This window comes from Lepisosteus oculatus, chromosome 4 (genome assembly GCF_040954835.1).
Source record: "Lepisosteus oculatus isolate fLepOcu1 chromosome 4, fLepOcu1.hap2, whole genome shotgun sequence".
Classification (NCBI taxonomy): domain Eukaryota; kingdom Metazoa; phylum Chordata; class Actinopteri; order Semionotiformes; family Lepisosteidae; genus Lepisosteus; species Lepisosteus oculatus.
This window is the reverse complement of record NC_090699.1, coordinates 14,200,790-14,212,714: the sequence shown is the minus strand read 5'-3', so window position 1 is coordinate 14,212,714 and position 11,925 is coordinate 14,200,790. Positions and strand designations below refer to the sequence as shown.

Sequence of the window (11,925 nt, the reverse complement as noted above, 5' to 3'; positions counted from 1 at the left end):
TTCTGTGTAATGAAGAGCCTCCTGTCCTGACCGGAGAAGCTCATCCAACTGTGTCTGGAGAGAAGCCAGGGTATCAGCTTCAACAACATAGCTGGGTAGCTTGTTCCCCACCCCCACCACCCTCTGTGTAAAGAAGAGCCTCCTGTCCTGACTGGAGGGTCTCACCCAGCTGTGTCTGGAGAGAAGTCAGGGTATCGGCTTCAACAACATGGCTGGGCAGCTTGTTCCCCACTCCCAGCCGTTCCCTGCTGCTCTCAGATTTAAAGGCACTTTCATGTGTTTTTCACTTGTGTCCTCATGTTTCACTCTTCACTGGGAAGGACTCCACTGTGTTGGCAGTGTCTTTGAAGATCCTAAACGCTTGAATCAGGTCCTCTCGAAGTCTCATGTATGCACTCATGTAATGATACTTAGTTCCTCCAGCCTGTCAGCGTGGGACACCCCCCTCAGACTAAAGAGACTCAGTTCCTCCAGCCTGTCAGTGTGGGACACTCCCTTCAGCCTAAAGAGACTCAGTTCCTCCAGCCTGTCAGTGTGGGACACTCCCTTCAGACTAAAGAGACTCAGTTCCTCCAGCCTGTCAGTGTGGGACACTCCCTTCAGCCTAAAGAGACTCAGTTCCTCCAGCCTGTCAGTGTGGGACACTCCCTTCAGACTAAAGAGACTCAGTTCCTCTAGCCTGTCAGTGTGGGACACTCCCTTCAGACTAAAGAGACTCCGTTCCTCCAGCCTGTCAGTGTGGGATACTCCCTTCAGACTAAAGAGACTCAGTTCCTCCAGCCTGTCAGTGTGGGACTCTCCTATGAGCCTCAGGACAGGATGGGTAGTTGAAGAGGTAGGTGGGATAGCCCCACGCTGTGCAGCAGAGAGGCCTCAGTGTACTGTCAAAGGGGAAACGATCTGTCACATCGGGATCACACTTCTCCCAGGGCGGTAATATTGCTGAGAAAAACGCCCCAGTACTGTCAGATCGCCCTGCCCTGGGGGTTTACAGCAGAAAGAGCTGCTGCTCATGATGACACGATCGATACAAGCAGTGAGTAAGTCCAGGAGCCGGGCATTCTGGGAGCTATGTTTTATTTGTGTAAAACTGAAGCCTTAAAACACTACTGCAGACTGTAAAACTGTGGTACAGGTGACAGAACAGCAACTGTCACGGGAAATGAGGGTGACTCACGCCACTGAAAGCCAACCATGGGACCCCGCTGTCTTTCTGCCCCAGGCCTGCCACCCCCCGCTAAGCACAGGGGTGGTTTCTCCCTCTCCTCCTCCCCCCGCTCTCAGTACATAGATGGTTTCTCCTCGCCCTTGGGGTTGGTCACCTTGTCCTGGTTCTTGCTGATGATGTCATACAGCTCCGCCTGCAGTAAGAGACAGATCAACAGGTTAATTGTAGAATGAAATCCACTGAAAATCAGAAACTGGGAAACCAGCTTGCATACAGTCTAAAAACAGTCACATATTAAACTGACACACTGAGTGCACGTCCACACCAACTGACTGACGACACCGTGACTGACCAACACACCGACTGTACCGATACAGTGACTGACCGACACACCGTCTGTACTGACAGAGACTGTACCGACAGCGTGACTGACCGACACACCGTCTGTACTGACAGAGACTGTACTGATACAGTGACTGACCAACACACCGACTGTACCGATACAGTGACTGACCGATACACCGTCTGTACTGACAGAGACTGTACCGACAGCGTGACTGACCGACACACCGTCTGTACTGACAGAGACTGTACTGATACAGTGACTGACCAACACACCGACTGTACCGATACAGTGACTGACCGACACACCGTCTGTACTGACAGAGACTGTACCGACAGCGTGACTGACCGACACACCGTCTGTACTGACAGAGACTGTACTGATACAGTGACTGACCGACACACCGACTGTACCGATACAGTGACTGACCGACACACCGTCTGTACTGACAGAGACTGTACCGACAGCGTGACTGACCGACACACCGTCTGTACTGACAGAGACTGTACTGATACAGTGACTGACCGAAACAACGACTCTGCTGACACAGTGACTGTACTGACACAGAGAGTGACCGACACACCGACTGTACTGATATAGCGATTGACCGACACACCGACTGTACTGACACAGTGAGTGATCGACACACCGGCTTTACCAATACAGTAACAGACCAATACATCGGCTGTACCAATACAGTGACTGTACTGACACTCCGACTGTACCGATACAGTGACTGTACTGACACAGTGAGTGACCGACACACCATCTGTATCGATATAGCGATTGACCGACACACCGACTGTACTGACACAGTGAGTGATCGACACACCGGCTGTACCAATACAGTAACAGACCAATACATCGGCTGTACCAATACAGTGACTGTCCAACACACCGACTGTACTGATACAGTGACTGTCCGATACATCGGCTGTACTGATACAGTGACTGTCCGATACATCGGCTGTACTGACCCACCGACTATGCTGACACAGTGACTGACCGACACACCGACTGTACCGATACAGTGACTGACCGACACACCGACTGTACCGATACAGTGACTGACCGACACACCGACTGTACTGACAGAGACTGTACCGACAGCGTGACTGACCGACACACCGACTGTACTGACACAGTGACTGACCGACACACCAGCTGTACTGACCCACCGACTGTACTGACACAGTGAATGACCGACATACAGACTGTACTGAAACAGTGACTGACACACCGACTGTATTGATACAGTGATTGACAGACACAGAGACTGTACTGACACACCGACTGTACTGATACAGTCACTGTACTGATACAGTGACTGTACTGATATAGTGACTGCCCGACACACCGACTGTAGTGACACAGAGATTGTACTCATACACTGACTGTACTGACAAATGCTCTAGCTGACAGATGCCCTGGACCACATTTGCTCTCTGAGGAAGACCTGCTGACCACATTCAGCAGCAGTCTTCCTCCTCTCCCTCAGTCTCGACGCTCCCAAATGTCTCCAAAACTCACGTAGAAGCCGCGGATGTCCAGCAGGATGACCCTGATCTCAGAGTACACTGCCTCGTCCCTCTCATGAACCAGAACGCGGTAGTCCATCTGAGAGAGACAGGGAGAGACAGAGAGATAGAGAAAGGTTATTAACATGAGACAGGTGAGAAGAGACCAGTCCAGCACATTGATCAGGGATTGTAAAGGGATGTACTGGCCTGATGGCGTCAATAAAGATCAGAAAACTGTCCTCTGGCAGTATTTACTGATCCAGAATGACTGACAAGCTTTAGACTGATTCCAGAGCAGTCAGTGTGTCTGTATGAACCCCTCTCTCTCAGTGCACTGTTAATGTACTGGAGTGTCCAGTCAGTCAGTGTGTCTGTATGAACCCCTCTCTCTCAGTGCAGTGTTAATGTACTGGAGTGTCCAGTCAGTCAGTGTGTCTGTATGAACCCCTCTCTCTCAGTGCAGTGTTAATGTACTGGAGTGTCCAGTCAGTCAGTGTGTCTGTATGAACCCCTCTCTCTCAGTGCAGTGTTAATGTACTGTAGTGTCCAGTCAGTCAGTGTGTCTGTATGAACCCCTCTCTCTCAGTAGTGTTAATGTACTGGAGTGTCCAGTCAGTGTGTCTGTATGAACCCCTCTCTCTCAGTGCAGTGTTAATGTACTGGAGTGTCCAGTCAGACAGTGTGTCTGTATGAACCCCTCTCTCTCAGTGCAGTGTTAATGTACTGGAGTGTCCAGTCAGTCAGTGTGTCTGTATGAACCCCTCTCTCTCAGTGCAGTGTTAATGTACTGGAGTGTCCAGTCAGTGTGTCTGTATGAACCCCTCTCTCTCAGTGCAGTGTTAATGTACTGGAGTGTCCAGTCAGTCAGTGTGTCTGTATGAACCCCTCTCTCTCAGTGCAGTGTTAATGTACTGGAGTGTCCAGTCAGTCAGTGTGTCTGTATGAACCCCTCTCTCTCAGTACAGTGTTAATGTACAGGAGTGTCCAGTCAGTCAGTGTGTCTGTATTGACCCCTCTCTCTCAGTGTGGTGTTCATGTTAAGACTAAAACTTACCACATGAGTTTCTTTGGAAGCTTTAGCCACAGCATCACCTCTCTCTGAGAAATACCTGCAATAATAATAACCATCGTTATGTAAAAAAACTCCCTCTAATCACCAGTGAAAATGCACATATACAGAATATCAGACAGCTCTTACTTTGAGATGTTGGTCTGAAAGCCCTCTACTTTAGTCTTGACAGCAGTTATTCTCTCCAGAATCTTCTCCTGAAAACACAGCAGCAGTGAGTAACACTGGAGTAGAGCAGCAGTAGCAGCAGCACTGAGAGGAGTCAAGTGCAGTAGAAAGAGCAGTGACTAACACTGGAGTAGCAGCAGCACTGAGAGAAGTCAAGCACAGTAGAAAGAGTAGTGAGTAACACTGGAGTAGCAGCACTGAGAGAAGTCAAGCACAGTAGAAAGAGCAGTGAGTAACACTGGAGTAGCAGCAGCACTGATAGAAGTCAAGCACAGTAGAAAGAGCAGTGAGTAACACTGGAGTAGCAGCAGCACTGAGAGAAGTCAAGCGCAGTAGAAAGCAGTGAGTAACACTGGAGTAGCAGCACTGAGAGAAGTCAAGCGCAGTAGAAAGAGCAGTGAGTAACACTGGAGTAGCAGCACTGAGAGAAGTCAAGCGCAGTAGAAAGAGCAGTGAGTAACACTGGAGTAGCAGCAGCACTGAGAGAAGTCAAGCGCAGTAGAAAGAGCAGTGAGTAACACTGGAGTAGCAGCAGCACTGAGAGAAGTCAAGCGCAGTAGAAAGAGCAGTGAGTAACACTGGAGTAGCAGCAGCACTGAGAGAAGTCAAGCACAGTAGAAAGAGCAGTGAGTAACAGTGGAGTAGCAGCACTGAGAGAAGTCAAGCGCAGTAGAAAGAGCACTGAGTAACACTGGAGTAGCAGCAGCACTGAGAGAAGTCAAGCACAGTGGAAAGAGTAGTGAGTAACACTGGAGTAGCAGCACTGAGAGAAGTCAAGCACAGTAGAAAGAGCAGTGAGTAACACTGGAGTAGCAGCACTGAGAGAAGTCAAGCACAGTAGAAAGAGCAGTGAGTAACACTGGAGTAGCAGCAGCACTGAGAGAAGTCAAGCACAGTAGAAAGAGTAGTGAGTAACACTGGAGTAGCAGCACTGAGAGAAGTCAAGCACAGTAGAAAGAGCAGTGAGTAACACTGGAGTAGCAGCACTGAGAGAAGTCAAGCACAGTAGAAAGAGCAGTGAGTAACACTGGAGTAGCAGCAGCACTGAGAGAAGTCAAGCACAGTAGAAAGAGTAGTGAGTAACACTGGAGTAGCAGCACTGAGAGAAGTCAAGCACAGTAGAAAGAGCAGTGAGTAACACTGGAGTAGCAGCACTGAGAGAAGTCAAGCACAGTAGAAAGAGCAGTGAGTAACACTGGAGTAGCAGCACTGAGAGAAGTCAAGCGCAGTAGATTAATTAATGCCTAACTGACTGGTTACCTGTATTGCAACTCCAAAGTCATTCCCATCTTCGATTTTGGGAATGAGGTGCTGAATCCAGCAGGAGACCTGAGAGATGGCAGGAGAGGTCACTGGAGTCAGACCAAGTCTCAGAGAGAAGCCGACAACTTTACACACACAGTCACGCACAGTGGGCTTCAACGCACGCACGCACACACGTGGCTGCACAGCGGCTGTAGTCCACCACACAGACTCACAGTCGCGCGGAGCTGCTGTAGTCCACCACACAGACTCACAGTCGCGCGGAGCTGCTGTAGTCCACCACACAGACTCACAGTCGCGCGGAGCTGCTGTAGTCCACCACACAGACACACACAGTCGTGCACAGTGTGCTTCAACGCACGCACGCACGCACGCACGCACGCGGCTGCCCAGCGTCTGTAGCCCAGCACACAGACGCACAGTCGCGCGCAGCGCCTGTAGCCCAGCACACAGACGCACAGTCACGCGGAGCTGCTGTAGCCCAGCACACAGACGCACAGTCGCGCGCAGCGCCTGTAGCCCAGCACAGCGACGCACAGTTGCGCGCAGCGCCTGTAGCCCAGCACAGCGACGCACAGTCGCGCGCAGCGCCTGTAGCCCATCGCAGCGACGCACAGTCGCGCGCAGCGCCTGTAGCCCAGCACACCGACGCACAGTCGCGCGCAGCGCCTGTAGCCCAGCACACCGACGCACAGTCGCGCGCAGCGCCTGTAGCCCAGCACACCGACGCACAGTCGCGCGGAGCTGCTGTAGTCCACCACACAGACTCACAGTCGCGCGGAGCTGCTGTAGTCCACCACACAGACACACACAGTCGTGCACAGTGTGCTTCAACGCACGCACGCACGCACGCACGCGGCTGCCCAGCGTCTGTAGCCCAGCACACAGACGCACAGTCGCGCGCAGCGCCTGTAGCCCAGCACACAGACGCACAGTCACGCGGAGCTGCTGTAGCCCAGCACACAGACGCACAGTCGCGCGCGGCGCCTGTAGCCCAGCACAGCGACGCACAGTCGCGCGCGGCGCCAGTAGCCCAGCACAGCGACGCACAGTCGCGAGCGGCGCCTGTAGCCCAGCACACAGACGCACAGTCGCGGGCGGCGCCTGTAGCCCAGCACACAGACGCACAGTCGCGGGCGGCGCCTGTAGCCCAGCACACCGACGCACAGTCGCGCGCGGCGCCTGTAGCCCAGCACACCGACGCACAGTCGCGCGCGGCGCCTGTAGCCCAGCACACCGACGCACAGTCGCGCGCGGCGCCTGTAGCCCAGCACACCGACGCACAGTCGCGCGCGGCGCCTGTAGCCCAGCACACCGACGCACAGTCGCGCGCGGCGCCTGTAGCCCAGCACACCGACGCACAGTCGCGCGCGGCGCCTGTAGCCCAGCACACCGACGCACAGTCGCGCGCGGCGCCTGTAGCCCAGCACACCGACGCACAGTCGCGCGCGGCGCCTGTAGCCCAGCACACCGACGCACAGTCGCGCGCGGCGCCTGTAGCCCAGCACACCGACGCACAGTCGCGCGCGGCGCCTGTAGCCCAGCACACCGACGCACAGTCGCGCGCGGCGCCTGTAGCCCAGCACACCGACGCACAGTCGCGCGCAGCACCTGTAGTAGAGGTTCTGTTCCAGCTCCTCTCCGAATGAACCTACAAGAGTATACCCTCAGCCAGACACACGGGCACTTACTCACCTCCCGACACTCAGTCCCCCTACACCAGCCCCGCTGCCCCGTACCCTGGCCATGAAGGGTCAGGGACCCTGGGGCCATGGAGAGCACAAGCCCTTGTCACGTTCTCTGTCCAACACCCCCCTGTTATGACAACGCTGAGTCCTGTAGTGTAACTACAGGCTTATTACGAGGTTATGACAGTGTCATTACTGCGCGGGATGCCCGCTGCTCACCACAATGCAAGTCTCCTTCAGGGCTCTGATCTCTGGCTTCACCCTGTCCAGCAGAGCCACGATGCGCTCGTTGCCTTTGAGGTAGCCACACTTGGGAGCTGCACGAGGGGAGAGAGGAGAGAGGGGGGTTGATACAGACACACCTTCCGGAGCCACGGACTTGAAACAGCACAGGGCAGGGCTCACTCACGCTTCTTCTTCTTCTTCTCCTCTTCATCCTTGTCTGTCTCCATTTCCTGCAGTATCAGAAGACATCAGGAGCATCAATAATTTTGATCATAATCACAGACTCCCAGCGACACTGACAGAGCAGTGTGAGACTCTCCAGGCTGGACTGGACTGACTGGACTGTGATCTTGATTAGTGATTCACTGAGATTATAATCAGACTCCACTGACACTGACAGAGCAGTGTGAGACTCTCCAGGCTGGACTGGACTGACTGGACTGTGATCTTGATTAGTGATTCACTGAGATTATAATCAGACTCCACTGACACTGACAGAGCAGTGTGAGACTCTCCAGGCTGGACTGGACTGACTGGACTGTGATCTTGATTAGTGATTCACTGAGATTATAATGACACTAACTCTACATTTACTTGACTGGATGGACTGTAATTTCAGAAGCTGACCTCATCGTCGGATTTTGGAGGGTCGGGAATGGGAATGTCCAGCGGCGCGTGGAGAGAAGAAAGGTCCTGTACATTGAGCTCATCCTCCTGAGATGGACAGAGTGGGGTTAATACAGACACACTGACCCGACACTGCGGTACATTACACACTGACCAGACACATTAACACTGACTGTAGTCACTCATAAAGTGGTACCTTCAGCAGGTTGTCCAGCTGTATGATCTTCTTGGGAATTTCATCAGAGAACAGATTATCTGCCTGGAACATCAAAGTGTACAGTCATCAGCTAAACCCACAGCATCACCGTCACAGTGTACAGACGTCAGCCAAACTTACAGCATCACCGTCAGTGTACAGACATCAGCTAAACCCACAGCATCACCGTCAGTGTACAGACGTCAACTAAACTTACAGCATCACGTCACAGTGTACAGTCATCAGCTAAACCCACAGCATCACCGTCACAGTGTACAGACGTCAGCCAAACTTACAGCATCACGTCACAGTGTACAGTCATCAGCCAAACTTACAGCATCACCGTCAGTGTACAGATGTCAGCCAAACTTCAGCCAAGACGTCAGCCAAACTTATAGCATCACCGTCACAGTGTACAGTCATCAGCTAAACCTACAGCATCACCGTCACAGTGTACAGACGTCAACTAAACTTACAGCGTCACGTCACAGTGTCCAGACATCAGCGTCTCCTACAGCGTAACTGTCACAGTGTCCAGACGTCAGTGTCTCCTACAGCGTCACGTCACAGTGTCCAGATGTCAGCGTCTCCTACAGCATCATCATCACAGTGTACAGACGTCAGCGTCTCCTACAGCATCATCATCACAGTGTACAGACGTCAGCGTCTCCTACAGCATCATCATCACAGTGTACCGACGTCAGACGCTTAACACAGTCCTTGGAAACACCCCACGGTGTCCTCGGTCTCTCACTGACCTGCTTGAACAGAGACTGCCGGAAGTTTTCCACCTGGAAGACAAGCAGAGAAACACAGAGATGGGCTTGTGGCATTTCAGCATGAGCAGAGCAGCAAGGCACCAGAGTGTGTGGGTGTGGGTTTGGGTGTGCGCATGGGTGTGCTCCCGGTCTGCTATTAGCGTTAAACAGAGCCTGGTGCACTTTAACCCTTTACACTCAGTCTTCCACCTTCACTGTGAGTGGTGCTGGTCACACTGTAGAAAGACACCCTGGAGTCTTCTACACGGCAAGAAATACAGGACCTTCTACCTGAGTGACTCTGTGGTGCAAATCACTCTGATTCACTTCCCAATGGCTTCATCCAGTACACAGTCGGGGGGGCGGGGGGGAGCCAGGAAGACACACAGACACACACACTCACACACTCACACCAGGGCCAGTTAACCCACCAGCATGTCTCTGGACTGCGGGAGGAAACTGGAGCCCCAGGAGGAATCCCACACGAACACGGGGAGAACATGCAGACTCCACACAGACAGCACCCCAGGAACTGAACCCAGGGCCCCAGCGCTGCGAGGCAGAGGTGCTCACCACCACGCCACCTCGCACTCTGTCTCCTCCCCTCACAGATCAGCCTTTCTCACCTTCTTCCATCTCTGCCACAGACACGGCCAGCCTGTGCCAAAGCACAGGAGCCGCAGGACTGGCTGTGCGATCTGGGCTCTCTGAGCCCTCACTCTCTGCCACCCCCGCAGGGCCTGGACACAGACCCCTGTCCTGGTCCTGCTGGCTGCGGCTCACTGCTCCTGGGCAGGGCCAGGCACCCCAGAGAGAGATTACCCAGAACCACCCAGGGCCAGTCACCCCCAGAGAGAGATTACCCAAAATCACCCAGGGCCAGTCACCCCCTGAGAGAGATTACCCAGATTCACCCAGGGCCAGTCACCCCCAGAGAGAGATTACCCAGAACCTCTCTCTGAGATTCACCCAGGGCCAGTTACCCCCAGAGAGAGATTACCCAGATTCACCCAGGGCCAGTCACCCCCAGAGAGAGATTACCCAGATTCACCCAGGGCCAGTCACCCCCAGAGAGAGATTACCCAGAACCACCCAGGGCCATTCACCCCCAGAGAGAGATTACCCAGATTCACCCAGGGCCAGTCACCCCCAGAGAGAGATTACCCAGAACCACCAGGGCCAGACACCCCCAGAGAGAGATTACCCAGAATCACCCAGGGCCAGGCACCCCCAGAGAGAGATTACCCAGAATCACCCAGGGCCAGGCACCCCCAGAGAGAGATTACCCAGAACCACCCAGGGCCAGTCACCCCCAGAGAGAGATTACCCAGAACCACCCAGGGCCAGACACCCTCAGAGAGAGATTACCCAGAATCACCCAGGGCCTGTTACCCCCAGAGAGAGATTACCCAGAACCACCCAGGGCCAGGCACCCCCAGAGAGAGATTACCCAGAACCACCCAGGGCCAGGCACCCCCAGAGAGAGATTACCCAGATTCACCCAGGGCCAGTCACCCCCAGAGAGAGATTACCCAGATTCACCCAGGGCCAGTCACCCCCAGAGAGAGATTACCCAGAACCACCCAGGGCCATTCACCCCCAGAGAGAGATTACCCAGATTCACCCAGGGCCAGGCACCCCCAGAGAGAGATTACCCAGAACCACCCAGGGCCAGTCACCCCCAGAGAGAGATTACCCAGAACCACCCAGGGCCAGGCACCCCCAGAGAGAGATTACCCAGAACCACCCAGGGCCAGACACCCCCAGAGAGAGATTACCCAGAATCACCCAGGGCCTGTTACCCCCGGAGACAGATTACCCAGAACCACCCAGGGCCAGGCACCCCCAGAGAGAGATTACCCAGAATCACCCAGGGCCTGTTACCCCCGGAGACAGATTACCCAGAACCAGGGTGTGTGACTGTGCCGGTGCCGCAGGAGGGGAATTCCAGCAGACCAGCCGCACAGACGGATCTACTTTCACTTTCGCCGAGAGCGCCGAAACCCACCCAGCAGCGCGAGGGACTTTTTCCCCCCCACGAGCCACGCCGAGGCCAAGGCTCCTGCGCGCGCCCAGCGGCTGCAGTTGGCCCGCGGGAGAGACGCGCTCGTGCGCCTTCACCGCGTGCCGACCCGTGCCGTCCGCCGGGCGCGACCGGAAGAGCCGGTCCCTCGAGCCGGAGCCCGCCGTGTCAGATCCCCGCTCTCTCTCCCGGCGGAGAAACTCCCGGGAGCGTCCGCCTGTCCCCCTCCTCTCTCTCCCGTGTCGCCGTGGGGAGGGAGCAACGCTTCCCGGTGATAAACCCCACCTCACACTGACCCCACGACACTCCGTGGGCAGAGAGCTCGGGGGTGGGACGTGAGCTCCTCCCGTCTCAGGTCCACTGCACGAGTGCAGAGTCACGCACCGACCCCCCTCCTCCTCCTCCTCCATCCCGCTGCATTATCCGGGAGAGATACCGTCCACGCACGACCGCGACCTTTTTCTCCCAGCAGCCACGCGCACGTCACGGCGCGCCCACCGGCCCTGCGTGTCTCAGCGAGCCCTACCTTCAGCAGGTTGGCTTTGCCGGCCTTGAGTACGGCGGTCTTGGACATGCTGGCGGCGCGTTCAGTGACCTGCTCCCGAGAAACGGCGGAACTGCGCTTTCCACGGCCCGGGCTGCCCCTGGTGCAAACCTGCGCGTCCTGTTAATGATACTTTCTGCCCGGCAGAACTATTCTGACCACACGGGAAGAAAAGAAAGCTAGCAGGCGATGCAGGTCGTCTCCACCCTCCCCTTCTCTCTCTCTTTCTGTCCTGTTTCGTGTCGGTTCTTGATCAACTTTCGGTTTCGGCCCCGGTTACAAGGCACCTGATTGGCGCGCAGGGACCGTCCGCAAACGGAGGCGCCGCTGTCA

At 55.0% G+C, this 11,925-nt stretch overlaps 1 protein-coding gene across 1 annotated transcript; it reads right to left on the bottom strand.

Moving 5' to 3' along the window:
* Nucleotides 1-1,060: 1,060 nt before the first annotated feature.
* On the bottom strand, nucleotides 1,061-11,829 carry psme2 (proteasome activator subunit 2). Its single transcript, XM_069188160.1, has 11 exons — nucleotides 11,575-11,829; nucleotides 9,026-9,058; nucleotides 8,268-8,330; nucleotides 8,072-8,158; nucleotides 7,629-7,674; nucleotides 7,439-7,536; nucleotides 5,529-5,597; nucleotides 4,230-4,297; nucleotides 4,086-4,140; nucleotides 3,042-3,128; nucleotides 1,061-1,361 (listed from the first exon to the last, which is right to left on the bottom strand). The coding sequence occupies exons 1-11, from the start codon at nucleotides 11,620-11,622 to the stop codon at nucleotides 1,281-1,283; spliced, it is 735 nt and encodes a 244-aa protein (XP_069044261.1). The 5' UTR covers nucleotides 11,623-11,829; the 3' UTR covers nucleotides 1,061-1,280.
* Between the last annotated feature and the right edge of the window lie 96 nt (nucleotides 11,830-11,925).